The sequence below is a fragment of the Diabrotica virgifera genome, chromosome 3 (genome assembly GCF_917563875.1).
Source record: "Diabrotica virgifera virgifera chromosome 3, PGI_DIABVI_V3a".
Taxonomy (NCBI): Eukaryota; Metazoa; Arthropoda; class Insecta; order Coleoptera; family Chrysomelidae; genus Diabrotica; species Diabrotica virgifera.
The window spans coordinates 257,268,972-257,289,733 of record NC_065445.1 but is presented as its reverse complement, the minus strand read 5'-3'; the positions used below and the strand labels follow the sequence as shown (position 1 = coordinate 257,289,733).

The 20,762-nt window shown below is 37.8% G+C and overlaps 1 protein-coding gene across 6 annotated transcripts in view; it reads left to right on the top strand.

Moving 5' to 3' along the window:
* LOC114329669 (breast cancer anti-estrogen resistance protein 3 homolog) overlaps positions 1–19,764 on the top strand; it is a 288,951-nt gene extending 269,187 nt beyond the window's left edge. For 4 of the 6 annotated variants that reach the window (XM_028278850.2, XM_028278851.2, XM_028278855.2 and 1 more), the window contains 4 exons: positions 6,898–7,512; positions 12,098–12,981; positions 14,894–15,062; positions 19,016–19,764. In XM_028278850.2, the coding sequence (XP_028134651.1) occupies positions 6,898–7,512; positions 12,098–12,981; positions 14,894–15,062; positions 19,016–19,546 (2,199 nt within the window). In that variant the 3' untranslated portion in view covers positions 19,547–19,764. Of the gene's footprint in view, positions 1–2,136; positions 2,406–6,897; positions 7,513–12,097; positions 12,982–14,893; positions 15,063–19,015 lie in introns of those variants that run through there. The other 2 variants (XM_028278856.2, XM_028278853.2) reach the window with 2 other exon arrangements.
* Positions 19,765–20,762: the final 998 nt, after the last annotated feature.

The window sequence follows — 20,762 nt, the reverse complement described above, 5'->3', positions numbered from 1 at the left end:
TCCAATGGACTCCCTACTCCCTCGATTAATTGCCAATAACTTCATGGAAGACTTCGAGACCTGGTCACTATCCACATGTTGGCTAGGATATGTTGACGATACATTAATCATTTGGCCCATCGGCAAGGACGCTTTGGTATCTTTTCAAACCTATCTGAATGGTATACATCCTAGTGTCCAGTTCACGATGGAGATGGAAACTGATTCATCCCTACCGTTTCTGGACGTTCTCATAAGGAAAACCAACCCCAAGCTTTTCATCACTCTGTTTACCGAAAGTCCAATTAAGAAAATTAAGGAAACTTAATACATATGTTTTTATAGTTTGGGTTTATCTTTTTTATGTCTTTTGGTTGGTCTTTTATTGGAGGTTCCCCCAAGGTAAGGCCGCCCCAAGGCACATTTCTAGATCCGCCACTGATACAAATCTTCTTTAAGAACCTAGAACCTTTATATCCTATGTATGCAATTTTTCTTATTACCCACCTTCACAAATGAATTAAGTCAATAATATCCTTGTCTCCAGATTAATACGTCTTTGCGATGATGCAAGAAGACCCGCTGAGCTTGTTTCTTTAAAACATGCTCTTATCCAAAATGACACAGAAATAGAATAATACGCAGGAATCAATCTCTCGTTCAATCTCAACATAATCGTTCAACTCAGACCCTCATCGTTCAAAAGATTTTCTTTTTTACATCAAAGGCGTCACTGACAAAATCGACAATATCGACAAAATACTCAAATCAAGAGGTATAAAGACAGTATTTACCCATAACAAAAACTTTCATCTCTTGTTCGATCAAACAAATCATCATCATCAACCCGTACTCGTCCACTGCTGGACATAGGTCTCCCTCAGCTCTTTCCATCTTTCTCTGTTTTGTGCGGCTTGCATCCAGTTGCCGGCAATACGCTTCAGATCGTCAGCCCATCTGGTTGCTGGTCGTCCTCTGCTCCGTAGTGCTTCTTCTCGTGGCCTCCACTCGACAATACGTTTTGTCCATCGGTTGTCTGACAATCTGGCGACGTGACCTGCCTAATTCCACTTGAGCGACGCGATTCTTTCGACGGCGTCCGTTGTTTTTGTTCTACGACAGCAAACAAATACAACATTCCAAATGAACAACACGGGATTTATGAAATTCCATAGCAGTCTTACATAGGTCGAGCCAATCGTAGAATATAAAATAGGATTTATGAACATTCCACTTCCAAACACACAGTGTTCAAAAAACTTACTTTTCAGACATATGGGTATGTTTATTTTAACTACCTTAGTTCTCAGCTTTCTGAAAGCCGCCCACCCAAATTTTATTCGTCTTTTAATTTCGCAGATTTGATATCTCGACCTATGCTAACTTCGTGGCATAAAGATATGATAAATAAATAGACTTCTTCTTCTTCAGGTGCCATCTCCGGTACGGAGGTTGACAATCATCATAGCTATCTTAATTTTTGAGGCAGTAACTCTAAATAGTTATTTTGAGCTGCATCCAAACTATTCTCTCAGGTTCTTCAGCCATGAAATTCGTCTTCTTCCGATGCTTCTTCTGCCATCTATGCCATACTTCTCACCCCGCATCACATGTCCGAGATACTGTAGCTTTCTTTCTTTAATTGTAAGTTCAACTTCCTTCTCTTTACCTATTCTTCTCAGTACTTCATTGAAACCCTCATAATTCAAATACACTTACGGATTACTAATTTAAAAACCACTGCAATGTAATAGGTCTGGATCCCGCGTACCAGAAAAAAGTTGATTAATAGCAAGCTGAAAATTTGTTAATAGCTTAACGGTGTCTAGTCGGACAAACTTTGATATATGGGAACACTGGAACAGGGGAAGTTTTAATGGTGGAATAGGTTAAAAATTTGGAACGTCAGACTAAGAAAACGTCAGATGTATTTTGTCGGACGGAACTTCCAATTGATTTGTTGCCCTTTCATTAAACTCTCATGCAAAAATCAGACTGGTGTGTATCACCAACTGGGAATTTCAATGAGTGGAACACGAAGAACATGTCAAATGACAGAAATCATGTTGGTTAGTAATAGCAGTCTGATTTCTGCATGAGAGTTTAATGAAAGGGAAACATCCCACCTTATATTTGTCTAAAGAATTTAAAAATTTCAAGAAAACGTTTAGTATTCGCGGATACATCTTGGTGTGGTGTCTTGAACGTTGGACTTTTTTTATTTAATTTTTTTTATGTAAGGAGTAAACAAATTATTACTTTGCTTAATTATTATCACGCTTGTTAAATCCAGAATACATATTCGCAACATCAAATTTTAGATAAGCTTAGTAAGTATCAAATATGACAGTCGGCAATACGGTAGTATCATAGGAAGATCGAAAAGGTTTGCTAAGGGTCTTAGTTTGCCATGGCCACTTTTAAAGGTACGTTCAATGATTTTTCTCAAAATTTTCGTTGTTATTATAATTGTCGTAGTAACCAAAAACATAATCGATGGATATACGAAGAACACCACCAGATGGCAACTTTGTAAATATGACGTAGATAAGTAACGCAAAAGTTTTGAAAAAAATTATCAACGTAACATCAACAATATTTGACGTAAGATCTAGTTCTTATGATAAGTACATTTCATGCAAATTCGAATTTATGTTGACAAAAACAGTTTAAAGATTTCTCATTTATAGGTCTGGATCCCGCGTACCAAAAAAAGTTGATTAATAGCAAGCTGAAAATTTGTTAATAGCTTAAGGGTGTCTAGTCGGACAAACTTTGATATATTGGAACACTGGAACAGGGGAAATTTTAATTGTGGAACAGGTTAAAAATTTGGAACGTCAGACTACGAAAACGTCAGATGTATTTTGTCGGACAGAACTTCCAATTGATTTGTTACCCTTTCATTAAACTCTCATGCAGAAATCAGACTGCTATTACTAACCAACATGATTTCTGTCATTTGACATGTTCTTCGTGTTCCACTCATTGAAATTCCCAGTTGGTGATACACACCAGTCTGATTTTTGCATGAGAGTTTAATGAAAGGGCAACAAATCAATTGGAAGTTCCGTCCGACAAAATACATCTGACGTTTTCTTAGTCTGACGTTCCAAATTTTTAACCTATTCCACCATTAAAACTTCCCCTGTTCCAGTGTTCCCGTACATCAAAGTTTCTCCGACTAGACACCCTTAAGCTATTAACAAATTTTCAGCTTGCTATTAATCAACTTTTTTTGGTACGCGGGATCCAGACCTATAAATGAGAAATCTTTTAAACTGTTTTTGTCAACATAAATTCGAATTTGCATGAAATGTACTTATCATAAGAACTAGATCTTACGTCAAATATTGTTGATGTTACGTTGATAATTTTTTTCAAAACTTTTGCGTTACTTATCTACGTCATATTTACAAAGTTGCCATCTGGTGGTGTTCTTCGTATATCCATCGATTATGTTTTTGGTTACTATCATTAGAACAGTTTTTTTCTCTGTTTATTGTAGAATCAAATAATCAAGTGAACAAAGGATGCAATCTTGATCAAATATTTAAAATGTTATTATTCTAAATTTATGCATTTTGGGATTTTCTACTATAAGCTTTTATAAGCATTTACTATTTATAAACTATTAATAACGTTCTTCTTCTTCTAGTTCCGACTCCACTAATTAACGTTGGCTATAACCATTGTAAATTTGTCTCTATATTCTGCTTGTCTTCAAAACGTCTGTGTGTTTAACCCGGTTCAGTTGTAAATGTTTTTCAGTCAGGATATTTGTCGTCTACCAGGACTCCTTTTTCCTTCGATTTTACCCTTCATAATCATCTGCAACAACTTGTACTTTTCATTTCTAAGTATGTGCCCCAAATATGCTGTCTTTCTCCTTTTAATGGTAGTCAAAACTTCTCTGTCTTTTCCCATTATGTGCAACACCATTCATCATCATTCTCTTTGCCTTATCCCTATGCGGGGTCGGCTTCCCTAATTGCATTTCTCCACTCAATTCTATCTTGGGTCATATCAATATTAATCCCCTTTACCAACATGTTCTGCTTAATCGTCTCCCCCACGTCTTCTTTGGTATTCCTCTCCTACTCCTTCCAGGAATCTGCACTTCAGCAATTCTTCGTATTGGGTGATTAACGTCTCGACGTTAAACATGACAAAACCATCTCAACCTATCCTCTCTCATTTTGGCATCAATTGGTGCCACACCTAGACTTCCCCTAATATACTCATTTTTAATTTTATCCTTTTTTGTCACTCCACTCATCCATCTAGGCATTCTCATTTCCGTCACATGCATTCGTTGTTCCTCTTTCTTTTTCACTGCCCAACATTCATTTCCGTACATCATAGTTGCCTTAAGGCTGTTTTATAGAATTTTGCCTTTAACTTCATTGGAATTTTTCTGTCACACAGCACACCACTTGCTTCTTTCCACTTCATCCATCCAGCCCTAATTCTACTGCATGTATCTCCATCTATTTCTCCATTACTCTGCAATACCGATCCCAGGTACTTAAAACGATTACTTTTTACAATCAGTTCACCATCCAAAGATACCATTTTATTTGTAGTAACTCCATCTTTAAATGAGCATTCCAAATACTCTGTCTTTGTCCTACTAAGTTTTAAACCTTTTTCCTCGAGAGCTTGTCTTCACTGTTCCAGTTTTTGTTCTAAGTCTCTTTCACTATTTCCTACTAACACGACATCATCGGCATACATTAAGCACCATGGAATGTTACCCTGTAGTTTCGCTGTTATCTGGTCCAAAACTAATGAGAATAAATACGGACTAAGCATACGAGCCTTGGCGCAATCCTACTTTCACACGAAATTTATCAGTCTCTCCCACACCTGTCCTAACACTAGTCGTTACTTCCTCATACATATCCCTCACAATATTTACATATTCACCAGCGACTCCTTTCTTATTGAGTGCCCACCACAGAATCTCTCGAGGAACTCTATCATGTGCTTTCTCAAGATCAATGAATACCATATGAACGTTTGTTTCTTTACTCCTGTATTTTTCCATCAACTGCCTTATAATGAAAATTGCATCTGTTGTTGATCTGCCCTGCATAAAGCCAAATTGATTCTCGGATATTTCGGTCTCTTCACGTATCCGTCTATCAATTACTCTTTCCCATATTTTCATGGTGTGGCTAATCGTATCCTGCCTTTCCTTGGCCCACATGTGCATTGAAATCACCTCCTATTATAACTTTCTCCTCTGACGGAATATCACTCAGGACGTCTCCTAATTGGTCATAGAAAGCTCTTCTTTCATTCTCACCCAGATCTGTTTGAGGAGCATACACACACAGAATATTCAATCCCTCTTTATCAATTACAAATTTCACTGATATAATTCTATCACTCGTTCTTACAACTTCCACTACGTTATCTTTCATTTCACTATCAGCAATTATACCAACTCCATTTCTAGTGTTACTACTCCCTGTATACCACAATTTGTATCCTTTACCTAGTTCTTTCGCCCTTTGTCCTTTCCACCTAGTTTCTTGAATGCAAGCAATTTGAACTCTCCTTCGTTTGAGCGCATTCACTAACTCCAGACTCTTACCTGTAAGACTACCAAGATTCCACGACCCTATCCTGATTTTTATAACCTGCAATGGTGTTCCCCCTGAGATAGTCCTCACCCGGAAATCCGAACGGAGGCTCATTTTACTTCCGGCATATTTTACCCCAGGAGATGCCATCATTTCAGTATAAGTTTTAAAATTCATTGGAGAAGGTCTTCTCATTATTATGGCCTTAAAAGATTTTGTGCGGATATTTGATGTCTGAATGCCTGCACGTTTAGCACCATACCCGGCACGTTTAGCCAATACACCACCAATGCAACCAAAGTGCAGTATTACCCGCACATTACCCAGTATTACCCCACACCCGCCTGCATTTTTCTGTATAGGCCAGGATCCCTACTGTAAGGACTGCCCTATAAGCCAATGTATTGTTGCCCGTATCCCGCCACTAGGAGGGACGTACTTTATTCGGGATACCATGTGCACGTGCACCTCTGTGCAACACGATTGCGTTCATAATATGAAACCTTCCAGCTCTCTCATTAAGTCGACATTAACAGTCCAAGTTTCGGCACCATAAAGAAGAATAGAGTGAATACAGTAAAACCTCCGGTAACCGAAACCTTTTTAACCGAAACATCGTTTAACCGAAATGGCTGACAGTTTCAATAATGTTGTCAACAAAAAATAAATTAACAAAAAAGCAATAAAATTAAGGAAAATGAACATATTTAGAGTGAGTTTTTAACGTAATTTTGTATTTTCTTTTGTGTTTGCTTTTGACAACGATGTTTTGCAGCTATACATCTCCAAGACTATGTAATTTGATACAAGAAGAATTCAAAAAACAATGTTATTTTTAACCGAAATTTTTGTTATCCGAAACGGTCTTCCCCCCAATTATTTCGGTTAAGGGAGGTTTTACTGTATAGCATTTTACCATCCGATATTGGATTTGCTGATTGAGTCTTTGGTTACTCAGAAATTTCCTCATTTTCAAAAAGGCTGCTCATGCTTGCTCTATTCTTGATCGAATTTCTGATTTAGATCTTCAGTATTTCAGACTCCTAAGTATTTCATTTTGTCCACTTGTTCAATATCTTCATTTTTTATCTGGATCCTTGTTATACCTCTATACCCCTCCTATATATAACCTTTTGGGCATTAGTTGTGAAACTATACAGAGCTTCTTCAAACTGTCCACTTCTCATCTCCGCTTTACACTTTCGAAATATTCTTACATGTACATATGTATAACCGTTAAGAATGTTTTCCATAATTGTGACATTTAAACTGATTAAATATCGTTCGTAATTAAATAACGTTCTTAAAAAATATTTTTTATTTGCAGGAACCCATGGCCGACCCGAGCATGAATGCGGCCGATCTCCGCAAGACCCTGGAATGGGAACTTTCTCTGGACAGTAGGGACCTCAGATCGCACGCATGGTACCACGGAGCAATTCCAAGACTACGAGCCGAAGAAATCGTACGGGAAGAAGGAGAATTTTTGATCAGAGATTGTACCTCGCAACCTGGCAACTACGTACTTAGCTGCAGAACGAAAATGCAGGCGCTCCATTTCGTCATCAACAAGCAAATTCTGCAGCGTGATACGGTGTACGAACGGGTGCAGTACCAATTCGAAGACGAAGCCTTCGACACCGTTCCAGATCTAATAACTTTCTATGTAGGCTCGGGGAAACCCATAACAGTGGCGTCCGGAGCAAGGATTCAGATTCCAAGGAACCGAATGTACCCCCTCTCGTTTTACGCATCAAAATATCCAACGCCACTGCTGCAAAGTAGACTTACTTCACCAGCTAGCACACCGGTAGGTCATCAATATCGGCATAGTCCTCTACAGCCCTATAGGCCTAGCAATTCGCCTACTAGACCTTCCAGAGACGGGGCTCCAAGACTGCCTTCCAAGAAACAAAGAAGTCAGTCTTTGACGCCCTCTGAGGTAGATATTTTATGTATAAAGAGTTTGTGTTGCATGCCGTAGACGTAAAAGGAAGACATCAAAGTTCAAATTCTTTAAAACCATGCTCCATTTTTTACTACATCTTACTCACTTTTCTCTTCTACATTATTCGGCATGAGCAATACTTCTTTTTTGGTATTGCTTATGTCGAACGTTCCATAACCATCTTAATTATTATCTATTAATGTTTTTAATAGACGCTAAATACGTTCGTTGCTTTTCTCATCATCTCTTTATTCTCTTCTTTATTCTATCCTCACTTTTAATGTTACTTTAGGTCTCTCTTTAACGTTTACCTTTTTATTCATAACCGTTTGTTTCATTTAATTCTTCACACACTGTTAATATTTGCTTTAATTTTGTTATGCATCTGACTGTATTTGTATTCTGGCAACGCCACAATAGTTAAGGTGTACGAAAACGACTCTAAACTTGCTCTTAGTCGTCCATCAGCATTTTACAAAACAATAAATAAGGTATCCGGCTCGAAGGACCAAAACTTGTTTAAAACTCTTGTAGATATAATAGTAAATGTACCGTATGCTGGTGAATTTTGTTTAAGATTGTGTAGGTAATCTTGAGAAGAAATAGATTCGATTACTCGATTGATCAACTTTTATTTCTTGTTTTGTACAATGATAATGGACGACTCAGAGTGAGTTTTGAGTCGATTGCATACACCTGAATTATTGAGGCGTTGCTAAAATACAAATTTACTCATGTACATAACAGAATTAAGTAAATATTGAACACACACTTCTCTGTCTACAGTCTACACTGCATGTATATTTTTACAAGTGATCATTGTTTTATGTTACCGATATGATATTTTCTAAGGCTAAAATTAAAGGAAATCAATTATTGAACTTCTTTTTTATATGACTGTTCACCTCTTTTTCTGGTTGATAATCTTTCTGGTTTTTCCAGTGTGTTGTTGAGACAAGTTAAGTATATACTTAGCTTCTGAGTTTTTGACTATTTGTATTGTGTCCTGGTACTTTTCTCTTAAACATTTTCTCGAGTCGAGTCGGAATCTTAGATTTGCAATTACAGGGTTGTGGTCTACAGTTTACAGCATTGACCTTACCCGAATATGTTTTTAAGCTTAATATACCATTCAATCCCCTTTACCAACATGTCCTGCCTAAACCAGAGAACAAGGACCACCTAAACGTCTCTTCCCGGGTCTTCCTCTCCCACTCCTTACAGGAACTTGCAAATCAGCAATTCTTCGTATTTTGTGGAACCATTACCAAGTTTTAAATACCTACCAGGGTCTCTAGAGGAACATTAGAGTTGTATTCATAAGCAATTATACTCTGCGTAGGACTTTTTCACTTATCTATTATTTGATTGAAAGAATCTCTTTTGTCCTCCAATATAAATGTATTCAGTCTATTTTAGATTTACCTCTAATTTTTAAATTTTTGTTTCCATTTGGAATAGTTTTTGTGGGACGGCTTATCACTTCCATATTTAGTTATTTCGTATCGACATAGGTCTACTGGCCTGTGCTGTATTGTTTTTTTTTTGTGAAAACTAAATTGTTTTTTACTTTGTATTTTGTTATTCTTACTGGCATTTCCATTGTTCTAGCATCGAGCTTCCATTTTTGTCGCTCCCATTCAATCCCAATTTCTGTGCTTCTTCAATAATTTTCTTCGCCACTCTTCGTAATTATTTCGCAGTTCTTGCTAAGATAGTAGTTAGATCATCAACAATTGCCATGCACTGGTGCTCATTTTTTATGATTGTTTCGCCAACCTTCATGCTGCATTTTCTGATTATAGTTTCTAACACTAAGTTGAGTAGTCTAGTGGATAAAGAATATCCCTGTATCAAGCCTTTTGCAATCGTAAATTGATCTGAAATGTGACCGTGCCAAGCACATTCACAGGTAGAGTTATTTAGAGTCAGTTTTACTAGTCTGATCAATTTTTTTGGTATTAGACTAAGAGCCGCTATAGGTGAAAATTCTTAATCATTTTAGGCACGACGGGACCCCATAACTTAAATAGTAGAACCTAAAAGAAAACGTTTGAACACTGTGCCGTCACTTTTCAGTGGCACATGCGTCTACAGTGGCGCATCAAACTTTCCACTTATGGACGGGATACATAAATTAAAAAATACCCTCCCTAATTACCAGAATTTAATTTTTTTCATTTTTTTAAGTTTTATGTGATTAAGACATAAGATTCATCGTAATTTTAACCCATCACCCCCTTCTCCCTGCCCTCACCATCAAAAACTTTATTTTTCGATTTTATTTTTTTTTTTGGTGGGATGCAATCAATTTTAAAATTTCAAAAAATTTACACGCATAGTTAAGGATTTTATAAAACACGTCTATTTTTTATAGACCTGTAGGTTGAGTGTACATAACCTCAAAAAAATTTAAAATTTTTTTTTTTTTTAAAAAGTATATAACTTTTTTTTGGGGATAGCTGCAGATCTAATTTTTTCTTAGTCTTGTGTATTTTATCAAACACTATATTTCTAATTTTTTTCAGATTTTTCTGTAACGTTGGTCACCTTCAAAAATCCAAAAACTGTTTTTTAAGGGGGTTTTGGGGGGTTTGAACGTGTTTCTCCCATTTTTAAATATTCTAAAGAACTCAGTTACTTCAAGTTACATATAACCTATAAAAACAAAATTGATTTGATATATTATGAAGTCTATAAAATAGGGAAAATCCCCCAAAACCCCCCAAAAAACAGTTTTTCGGATTTTTGAAGGTGGGGAGACTTACGGAAAAATCTGAAAAAAATTTAAAATATAGTGTTTGATACAACACACAAGATTAAGAAAAAATTAGACCGGCAGCTATTCCTCAAAAAAAGTTATACGCTTTTTTGAAAAAAAAATTTCTTTTAATTTTTTGAGGTTATGTACACTCTACTTAGGGGTCTATAAAAAAATAGGCATGTTTTATAAAAGCCTCAACTATGCGTGTGAATTTTTTGAAATTTTAAAATTGATTGCATCCCACCAAAAAAAAATAAAAACGAAAAATGAAGTTTTTGATGGTGGGGGCAGGGGAAGGGGTGGTGGGTTAAAATCACGATGAATCCTATGTGTTAATCACATAGAACTTAAAAAAATAAAAAAAAAATTAATTCTGTTAGTAAGTTCTGTTAACTTTTAATTTATTTATCCCGTCCATAAGTGGAAAGTTTGATGCGCCACTGTCGACGCATGTGCCACTGAAAAGTGACGGCACAGTGTTCAAACGTTTTATTTTAGGTTCTACTATTTAAGTTATAGGGTCCCATCGTGCCTAAAATAATTAAGAAATTTCACCTATAGCGGCTCTTAGTCTATATACCCAAATGTTCCATTGCTTGATACATTTTGTCTCTATCGACTCTATCATATGTTTGTCTAAAATCCATAAACAAAACATGTATAGGAACTTCACCTTCATAACAATTTGTCTGTATCTCCTTTAAGGTGAAGATTTGTTTGTAATGAGAAAGTTCTGATCCTTAATTAAAAATAAGATCAGGGCATTTAGCACAAAATCAATCGATTTTTAAATACAGCACTCAGAGACTTGCAACTTTTTGCATTGTGTTCACGGTAATGTCAGGCAAAAATTCTACTATAGAAAAATGGATAGAAATACATAATTGCATTTTAAAGTGCATAAAATGCATCCACAATTTCATAAAACTGTCAAAATAAGTGTATTAAGGGACAGATTTTGTTACTCGGGGGTTTTTTGGGGTAGCTGAAGACGAATACGCCATCAGAACCCACCACCGGAGCACCTGGTGCCCAGTTTCACTACTAAGGCACGTTATCTCAAGTTTCGAGGGTTTTCGGTACTAATTGATTAATCGAGGTGTTTTTGAGGTCGCTGAACAAGAAAACGCCTTCAGATCCGACCCCCGGTGCACCTAATGTCCAAAAAGCCTACAAACTCCAGAAGATAACATGCCTTAGCAGTGACCTTGGGCATCAGGTGGTCCGGAGTGTCCGTTCTGATGGCGTACTCGTATTCATCGACCCCAAAAACCGTCTAGCAATCTATTTGCATGCATTTAAGGCCATAAACCTTCTAAACTCCTGAAGATGACGTGCTTTATCAGTTAACGTGGCCGCCAGGTGCTCCAAGGATCAGTTCTGATGGCGTATTCGTGTTCAGTAGCCCCTAAAATTCCTCGCGTAACCTATTTGCATTAATTAATTTGTTTTCAGAAACCCCAAAAACCGCCCGAGTAATCTATTTGCATCAATTTAATGTCGAAAATTCTCGAAACTCTAGAAGATGACGTGCCTTAGCAGTGACACTGAGCACCAGGTACTCCGGATGTCGGTTCTGATGGCGTAGTCGTGTTCAGCGACCCCAAAAACCCCCGAGTACCAAAATCTGGCCCTTATATGCTTATCTTGACATGTTTATGTACTTTTAAATGCATCTTATGCGAACACAATGCAAAAGTTGCAAGTCTCTAGGTGCTGAATTTAAAAATAGATTTATTCCGGTGTTTTTAGTGCTAAATTTGCTCGTCTATTAATATATAGAATATAAACCATTAAACTATTTTGTTGTTGTAGGTAAACAGGATTTCACAAGAAAAATGTAACAGCGCCGACGGAGTAATTCAATCACCACTAATGACGCGATCAGCAGGAGCAGACACCATCAACCACAACCACCGTTTCTCTTCACATTCCCTTCCCCGAAACCCCCACAACAAACTCTCGCTTTCTTGTAGTGCTAATACCCTCGGAAGAGACTGTCGGAACCGAATGAACAGTGACAATACCCTCTCACCATGTTCGGAAAGGCGGTTCATCTCCGGTAACGACCTAGGACTCGCCGATTCACCCCCACCCAAACCCTCAAGAGTTCCTTGTCTAGTGCGAACCGAATCAAAAGATTCCGATGTGACCGAGGGTCGGTATAGTATCGATGGTATCACCCATGGAGGTCTCCAAAGGGTGACCTCTTACCACGCGTCCGGCTCTGATTCAGGGAACGGTTCCGGTGATTCCGCGATGAGTTCCGTTACAGATACCGGCGAAGTTCCTAAATCGGGAGGTGTAGTCATCAAAAACCCGAGGTATAACATGTCCACTTCCGAATCTTCCACTACTCTTAAGAATTTCGAAATCGACTGGATGGCAGCTGAGGAGAAGCTCTCCCAAATTGAACTCCCAGAGTGTGATCTATCTTCTAGGTTCGATTTAGAAAACTTCCAAACTCTCTTACTTCCTGTACATGAAAATAAACCTCTGGATGCGCAAGCGCTGAGGAGGATCAAGATGACGTTGTTCGAGTCGGGTCCGAGGATATTGGCCAATCACTTAACGAGGACTGATTTAGACTTAATTTTCGGGACAAGAGGCGAGGACGGCGTGAAATCTAAGTTAACTTTAGGGTTGAATTTATGCGCCTTACCACATGGGCACCAATTTAGAATGGATCTTATAGAAAGGTAAGCGCAATCTTTCTTTTTTACAGTAGAACCCCGCAAATCCGAACCCCGCAAATCCGAACTTTCGGCAAATCCGAACCAACGGAAAGTGAAAAAAAATTTTTAAAATTCAAAATAAAAATTTAAAAACATGTTTATTATGTGAGAAAATAATTACGTAAGATGCTAGCTACAGTATTAAACACTGGAACACTAATGGGTGAATAAAAGCGTCGAGTTAGACTAAACACAATCAATAAAGGAATGTGCATAATACACATTTTCCATGGTATACTATGAACGAAAACATTGAAAAAGATAAGAAACATGAGAAACATAGTGTAATCAATATCCAGATTACAAATTAAATGAATCATTTAAGGACATGGCCAAATTCCCATGTCCCGTGACGAAACAAAACTACTGGCCTTAGCGATTTAATATTTCAGTGATCCAAATATTTTTCAGCTTTAGAATATTGGAGGCATAAACGTGCGGATAGAGTTTCATAAAGGGATCGGTGGCAGCCCAAATCTTTTAAAAATCATCTTCGTTAGCTTCTTAGGCTAACTTTCGGATAATCCGAACTTTTCGGAATCCGAACAGGCTGTCCCCCCAATTAGTTCGGATTTGCGGGGTTCTACTGTATTTTATGTTACTTCTTTGCTTAGCGGAAGATGCCGTTGCGACGAGTTTTATCGTCATTATTAGCCGTTTTGAGTCCACTGCTGAACATAAGCCTCCCGCAAGTAATTCCGCATCTGACCGTGAGCAACTTAAATCCAATTGTGCTGGATGTGCTTAATGTCGTCTGATCATCTTGTTAGGTGACGACCTTGATTACGATAAGCATCGTGTCTAGATCTCCATTCTAAAATTGTCTTGGTCCATCTACCATCTCTGACTCTGGCAACAGGGCCTGAGCAGTTCCATTCTAACTTTGTGTTTGTTATTCTTTTAAGTCCATAACATCAGTTTTTCTCCTAACTATTTGATTTGCAACTGTGTCTCTGGGGATATATTCAACATTTACCTTTCCATTGCTCTCTGTGCCACTTGTAATTTATGAATTACTTTTCTGATAAGGGTCAATGTTTCTATTCCATACGTTAAATCTAGGAGTATACACTCATCAAAGAATTTTCAAGCACATGGGAATATCTGATCTCAAGTCTACCAATTTTAATATCAATGGCTTGTTGTATTCTATCAAAGACTTTATTACTTGGAGATGGTCATTTGCTCCAAAGCCACTCCTAAATTCCGCTTGCTTGCTCTAGTGGTTGTTGAAAATCTAGCTAAGGTCCCAATCTGTCAGTAATAATTCTTGTCATAAAGAGCTTATGTAAATAAGGTAACAAGCTGATAGGTCTGTAATTTCCAATTTCTGTTACATCTCCTTTTTTATGCAATATGTATTATCATAACAGCACTATTCCATTTTTCTGGTGTAATTCCTTCAATTTTTGGTATTTCTACTACTGGAATGTGATCATCTCGACTATAGTTCTACAGTACTCTTCGGTGATTTTCTGGATCTCTTGTTCATATTTGGCATGATCTTGTTTATTTTTCTATAGAACACTTTCCTCTATAATATAAAAGTACTTTGTTCTTCACCTTTTCACCGTACTTAGTATATCCGATAACCCAAGAATACTTATATCATTTTATATGCTTCAGCTCGTTTTAAAGTTCCACAAGCTTTCGTCCTCCATCAATGTTCTGGCGTTTGTTGCCATAAACCGCATTCTTTGCTAATGTTGCCTGTGAAGGTAGCCTGGTCGACTCAGGAAATTCTTAGCAGACTTTGTCCCTCTACTTCCGAGACTGCTACCATAGTCTGGTTTCAAGGGACTGTTGGAGACTGAGTGCCTTGCATTTGTTTTGAGTACGTAGATGTAAATAGCTTAATAACATGTTTCATTTGCAGGACTGAATGTTTAAAACTACTAGTAGCTGTAACGATCTTAACATGCGCTGATGAATCAGAGAGGACCGACACGTTGAACAAATGGATAGAAGTGGCGATAGATACAAAAACGGCGCTAGGGAACCTTTTTGGGTTCTGTGGCATTATGTTGGGATTATGTCTACCGCAGGTAAGGAAAATGTTCCTAAACGAAAACATTAACATGGAAATTTTTACTTAAATTATTTATTAACAAAATTCTATATTTTTCAATTTAAACATTGTAACTTTTTTTTAATGTTACACAGCCCCCTTCCAAGAGAGTAAACTGGTGAAGTGAGAAAATAACGGTTTCCGATCAAAACTTCAGGTTACATTTTTTTCTATGCCCTTAAAAGATATTTGAGGAACGCACCTCGAAAAAAATTAAGAGATAAAAGACGTTAACATCATTAGGAACTACGAATACATAAAACATTGACATTTTTACTTAAATGATTTATTAATAATATTCAATATTTTTCAATTTAAACATAATATTATGTTATGCTTTCTTTGTTTATTTAGTGCTTTGTAAAAAGCTTTAATCAAGTTTTTTAAGGTCGGTATATAGACGTTTGCAGAATGAAACCTTATCCTGGAAAACCGACAATGTGGTCAAGATCCACAGTGTGTTTTAGACTCCCAAGATGATGATGTTAGTGGTAATAAAGAACAAACGTACCTTAATTTTCATCCAGACCGATTTGAGGAGTATACACTCACATACACATTAAAAAGGAAACATTCCTTGACTGTTACAGCTTTCCAGGGATTTCCCTTCTGAATGCAGCATAAAACATTTTGTTCCTGATACCTAACGAACGACTAGCACAGTATACTAACAATATAATAGGATCAAAGAGGCTGTTTTTTGAGAAGCAGATCTAAGTACCATTGCTGACATATCATTAATCAGACAAATATTAGAAAAAAAGGACGAAGAACGACATAGACTTTAAGGCAGTGTACGATACTGTTGATAGACCTCAATGTTATATTCGTCTATGCTCGAATTTGAAATACCAAACGGATTGGTAGCATTAACCAAAATGACAATGAGGAAAGTCAAATATAAACCGGGTACAAGGGGATATTTCAGAACCATTTACAACTGACTACACCAAGGAGATGCGCTATCATTCATCACAACGTTAGAAAAAGTTATGAGAGATTTAGGCTATAAATGAGGGCTATATCAAGAATATATTAGATGAGGGCTATATCAAGAATACAACAAATTAACTTAGAGCTGCTACACAAAACTATAGAAACGATGGAAGAATTCTGCTACTTAGAGGCCCTGGTAGACTGCAGAAAACAACCAAAGAAATAAAAAAAGAATATGCGTGGCTAACCGCCGTTTTTGGCCTAGAACTAAAAACGAGATGTATGTCAAGAGCAACAAACTACAAACTTTAAAACATTAATACACCCACTGCTGACGGAACGCATCGGAAACATGGCCAATGATGACTCGAGATGAAGAGTTACTACCAATCTTTGTAAGAAAAGTATTGAGGACAATATATATGCTATATGCCGGAGTTAACGAATGGGTACAGTGGAGAATGCGATATAATTCCAAACTCTATAGACTTTTTAGTGATGCAGATACCACGAAAACCATCAAAATGAATCGCCTAAGATGGGTGGGCCACGTTATGCGGATGGATGAAAGATATCCTGTTAAAATAACTATGCTAAATAGATCGGTCGGAAGAAGAAGAAAGGGGCGACCTAAACTCACATATCTGGACAATGTGCGGGAAGATTTAAGGGAGATTCGAATAAAAGTATGGAGAAGACAGACGACAATCGACAGGGAAGGATGGAAGAATGTTTTGAGGCACGCCAAGGCTCACGAAGGGCTGTAGTACCAACTGATGATGACACATACAACAACGTTTCCATCAATAATTATACCAACTCCATTGCTATTCGTTGCGTTCGGACGACCAAAGTGGCTGACTGTCAGCAGAAATCGGCTGAGTGATTCTATCCAGCGCTGATAGGGAAAGCTTAGTAAAGCTCTCAGCGGCTGACTTCCAGCGGTGTCGTCTAAACCCTCCCGCTTACTCAGCTGTCCAGCCGCTGTGGTCGTCCGAACGCACCCATTGTTAACATTTCCCTACATACCACAATTTGTATCCCTCATCTTGTTCTTTCGCTATTTGTCATCGGTCTCTTGAATCGTTGCAATTTGTACCCTGTGTCTTTATTGTATCTACCAACCCAGTGTCTTGGCTCAAAGACTTTCAAAATTCCAAGACCCTTATCATCTATCGGGAAAATTTGGTCTGGAAAAGTGCCCCATAGACCATCCTCCGTGTAGACGATTACCCTATCATCGATAGGGTTTGTGACTTGTGTTGTTTGGCTAAGTCGTTTATGACATCTTTATTCCATATTTTAAAGTTTAATTTGCCATTCCTAGGCGTTTCTAAGGGTTGAGAATTCATCTCGTATTTTTACATTAAAAGTAGCAGCAGTAAGGTAGTGAAAACACAGTTTTAAGTTGTAGAAACAGGAACTGCAGCACAGAATTCTGTTATATCGGACAACGTGTGCGTACAAGAGGCCACATGGCCGCTACGGCGTAGGCCGAAGCCCGCGAGAGGCACGTCAGGTGCTCGTCAAGAGTGAAGACTGAGAGAGAGTTTCGGTATCAATCAATCAATGTGTGGATTTGCGTGAAAGATTTGGTATGCTTTGTTGAAATGCTTACATTGAGTGTCCCTGTTTAGGATTTTGTCCTCTTCAGGGTTTGTAGTGAATGTGATATGTAGTCAAACATCAGACAATGGCCGCAAAAGCAAACAGTCCGAAAACACACTGGGACAAGTGTGGTGGTTCTGGTGTTCCTGGGTTATGCCGGACGGTGGTGGTCCAGAAGACTGTCAGACAACAGAGAAGAAAGAATGATGGAGTTGGTGTTGGTTCCATTGACATATGTGTGTACTGTCCGTGCTTTACCCTCGGCCAAGCTCCCTAGAAACCATTGTACGCCAACTGGCAAGCCAGCGGCCCTCGTCGGCGGTCAGGAGGTGGCTTTTGAGCGCGGCGTGGACAGTGTGAGTTCGAATGTTGAAAATAGTTGCGGCTATTTTCTTGGGACGAACAGGTATAATTGTGCAATGAAGTTGGGAAACCGCAAAAACCAACTTCTTCCTGTTCGGGGTAAGGATGAGGATTAGATGTGGAGGGTGCGGAAGGCTAGCGGGGTAGCCTCGAGGATATCTTCGTACTCAGCCTGGAGATCGTCAATGCATGATTGCATTAGAATGGACGGTGGATGTAGTTTTTTCCGTTTGGGCTTTCGGCTGCGTACGTGGCCAGAAGAAGAACAGGAACATTTTAGAGTGTTTTGGGTGTCGGATTGGGGACCGTTGATAATTTTTGTTGTGAAGTTCCTGTTCAGTGAGAGTATCCTCTCAGTGATTTTGGGGACGTTTGAAATGTTATGGATGTCGTTGCTGGGATATCTCCAGGGCTTGTAGTTCGCTGCACGCAGGATTCTACGTTCCGCTCGCAACAACACGCGACTTTGGTTACGATTGAATAGGCAGTAAAGGCCTGATTTGTATTCGATGACGGGTCGAATATAGGTTTTATAAGTGTGTATGAGAGTCTTTCTGTGTGTCTTGCCAATTGCCCCAGCGAGAGGATTAAGGAGTTTGGCTCTATTTCTTACCCTATCTAAAGTTGCCTTTAGGTCTGCATCCCAGTTGAGAGTCTTGGTAAACAGGACTCCCAAGTAGTTAGCAGTCGGGCTGAGCAAGAGCCTTTCTCCCATCAAACTCAGTGGGTATTGGTCGTCATCATTTCTGATGATTTTGTGTGACACAGAGGGAGCGCGAAACACAATGGTTGTTGTTTTATTCGCGTTTAGTGGAGTTTCGGTAGAGATTCGCCACCTTTTATAGTTTAGAATCGCTACCGAAAACAAAGAAATGTATGGGCGGAGCCTAAGCCGTGAACAAACGCGTGCCATTGGTGACACCCTATCCTTATTTTTGTAACATGTTTTAAGTAAGGATATTTTTGCTATATAGTTTAATGAAATTCGCTTAATATTAACTTAAGTTTTATTCTATTTTCCAGATAGAGAAATTGAACACCACGTGGCACATGCTGCGACAAAAATACACCGACTCTGCCTTCAACTTCGAAGCAAAACTCCGCCCAATGTTAAAAAATATGAACAGTTGCTCAAATCCTCAAGCACCAAATACAACAATACCGCACTTGTTACCCCTGATCCTCCTCTTAGAACGTAATTTAAACGACTTTTTAACAATCAACGACCAAAATCAATTAGTTCAAACTAGTTTAGGCTTTTGGGAATGGAACACGCAGGATTTCGGCATCGGCACGCTCCTCAACCACATGGAGCAGGCCAGGAAGTACCTCGAAATGTGCTCCGCATATCAAAGGAACGCCGAGATAGTCTTGGGGGAGGCCAGAACCGACGAGCTCACGATAGACATCTTCCGGACGGAGTTCCAGTTGAAGTTTCTTTGGGGTTCGCGGGGGGCCTTCGCCAACGCTAACGAGAGGCACACCAAGTTCGAGCAGGTGTTGACTGTAATGGCGGAGAAGTATTGTAACTTGAAAAGTGATAGTGAAGTGTAGTATCAATGTGATCATTTAGTTGTAGGCATTTAATAAAAAACATGCGAAAGCGTTGAATCTTCTAAGCTAATAAAATGAGTCTCTTGTAAACACCAAGGCTGATCTCGAGTGATTTTCGAATTATGTGATCATTTTATCAAAACACGTTATAATTTTATATCCATCTAGTGAGTGTATAACGCTATTGTGATATTAGCAATAAAATTATAATAGATTAATGCACCTTTTGTAATCAAATTTCATTTGCACATCTCATTTTGTGGATAGGAAAAACTATTCATGTTTTTTATAGTAATTAGTGGAAAATTAAATAATTATAGCATGATCCATGTATCAATTATGTAACGCAGGAGGATAAATACCAAGTCCATCAAAAATACAATGAATTTACAACATTTATTTACTTAACTGTACAAATTTATATTTTGTTATATTTTTATATACAGAGTAAGTTTTATGTATGGAAACACTCAATTATCTCGAAAACGGCTTGCACGATGTTTATAGATTTTGGCAGGTAGGGGTTTCCTAATACGGCCGATATTATAGTGCTAACTACATTGTTGTCAGATTTTCCGTTTTTCTGGAAATCTAACGAAACTTTCTTATTTCAAATAGAATACCCTGTATATTTTTTGCGTTTTGGAGTCCTTAAGAAATACTGATTATTTTTTATGCTATATTTCCTATACGTAAATGCCATAATTTCGGAGTTATTGCTAAATTTATTTAAAAAAATTTAAACAAATTATAAAAAATCAATTTTTTCACAGTGAGTAGACATTATTTTACGTCCTTTGGATCATTGGGAACAAAAAAGGTCTTTTTTAATTTTACTTTAAAGTTAATCGTTTTCGAGTAATAAAAAATTTAAAATTGAAAAAAATCGAATAATGACGATTTTTAAGGTTCAAACACACAAGTAAAAAATACAAATTTTGAAATTACGAAATACCTAAATTCAAGCTCAACTCTTCTTCTAATAGCTTACCATAAGATTTTTTGGCTCCTTTCATTCTAAAACATTGCTTTTTAATTGTTAATGAAGTGCATATGAGAGGACGGGCGATCGAGCTGCATTAACAACTCAAAAAACATTGTTTTAAAATGAAACAAGCTCAAATTACTTATTGGTAACTGATAAAATAAAGATTGCATTTGAATTTGGGTACTTCGCAGTTTCAAAAATAATATTTTTTATTTGTGTTTTTGAACC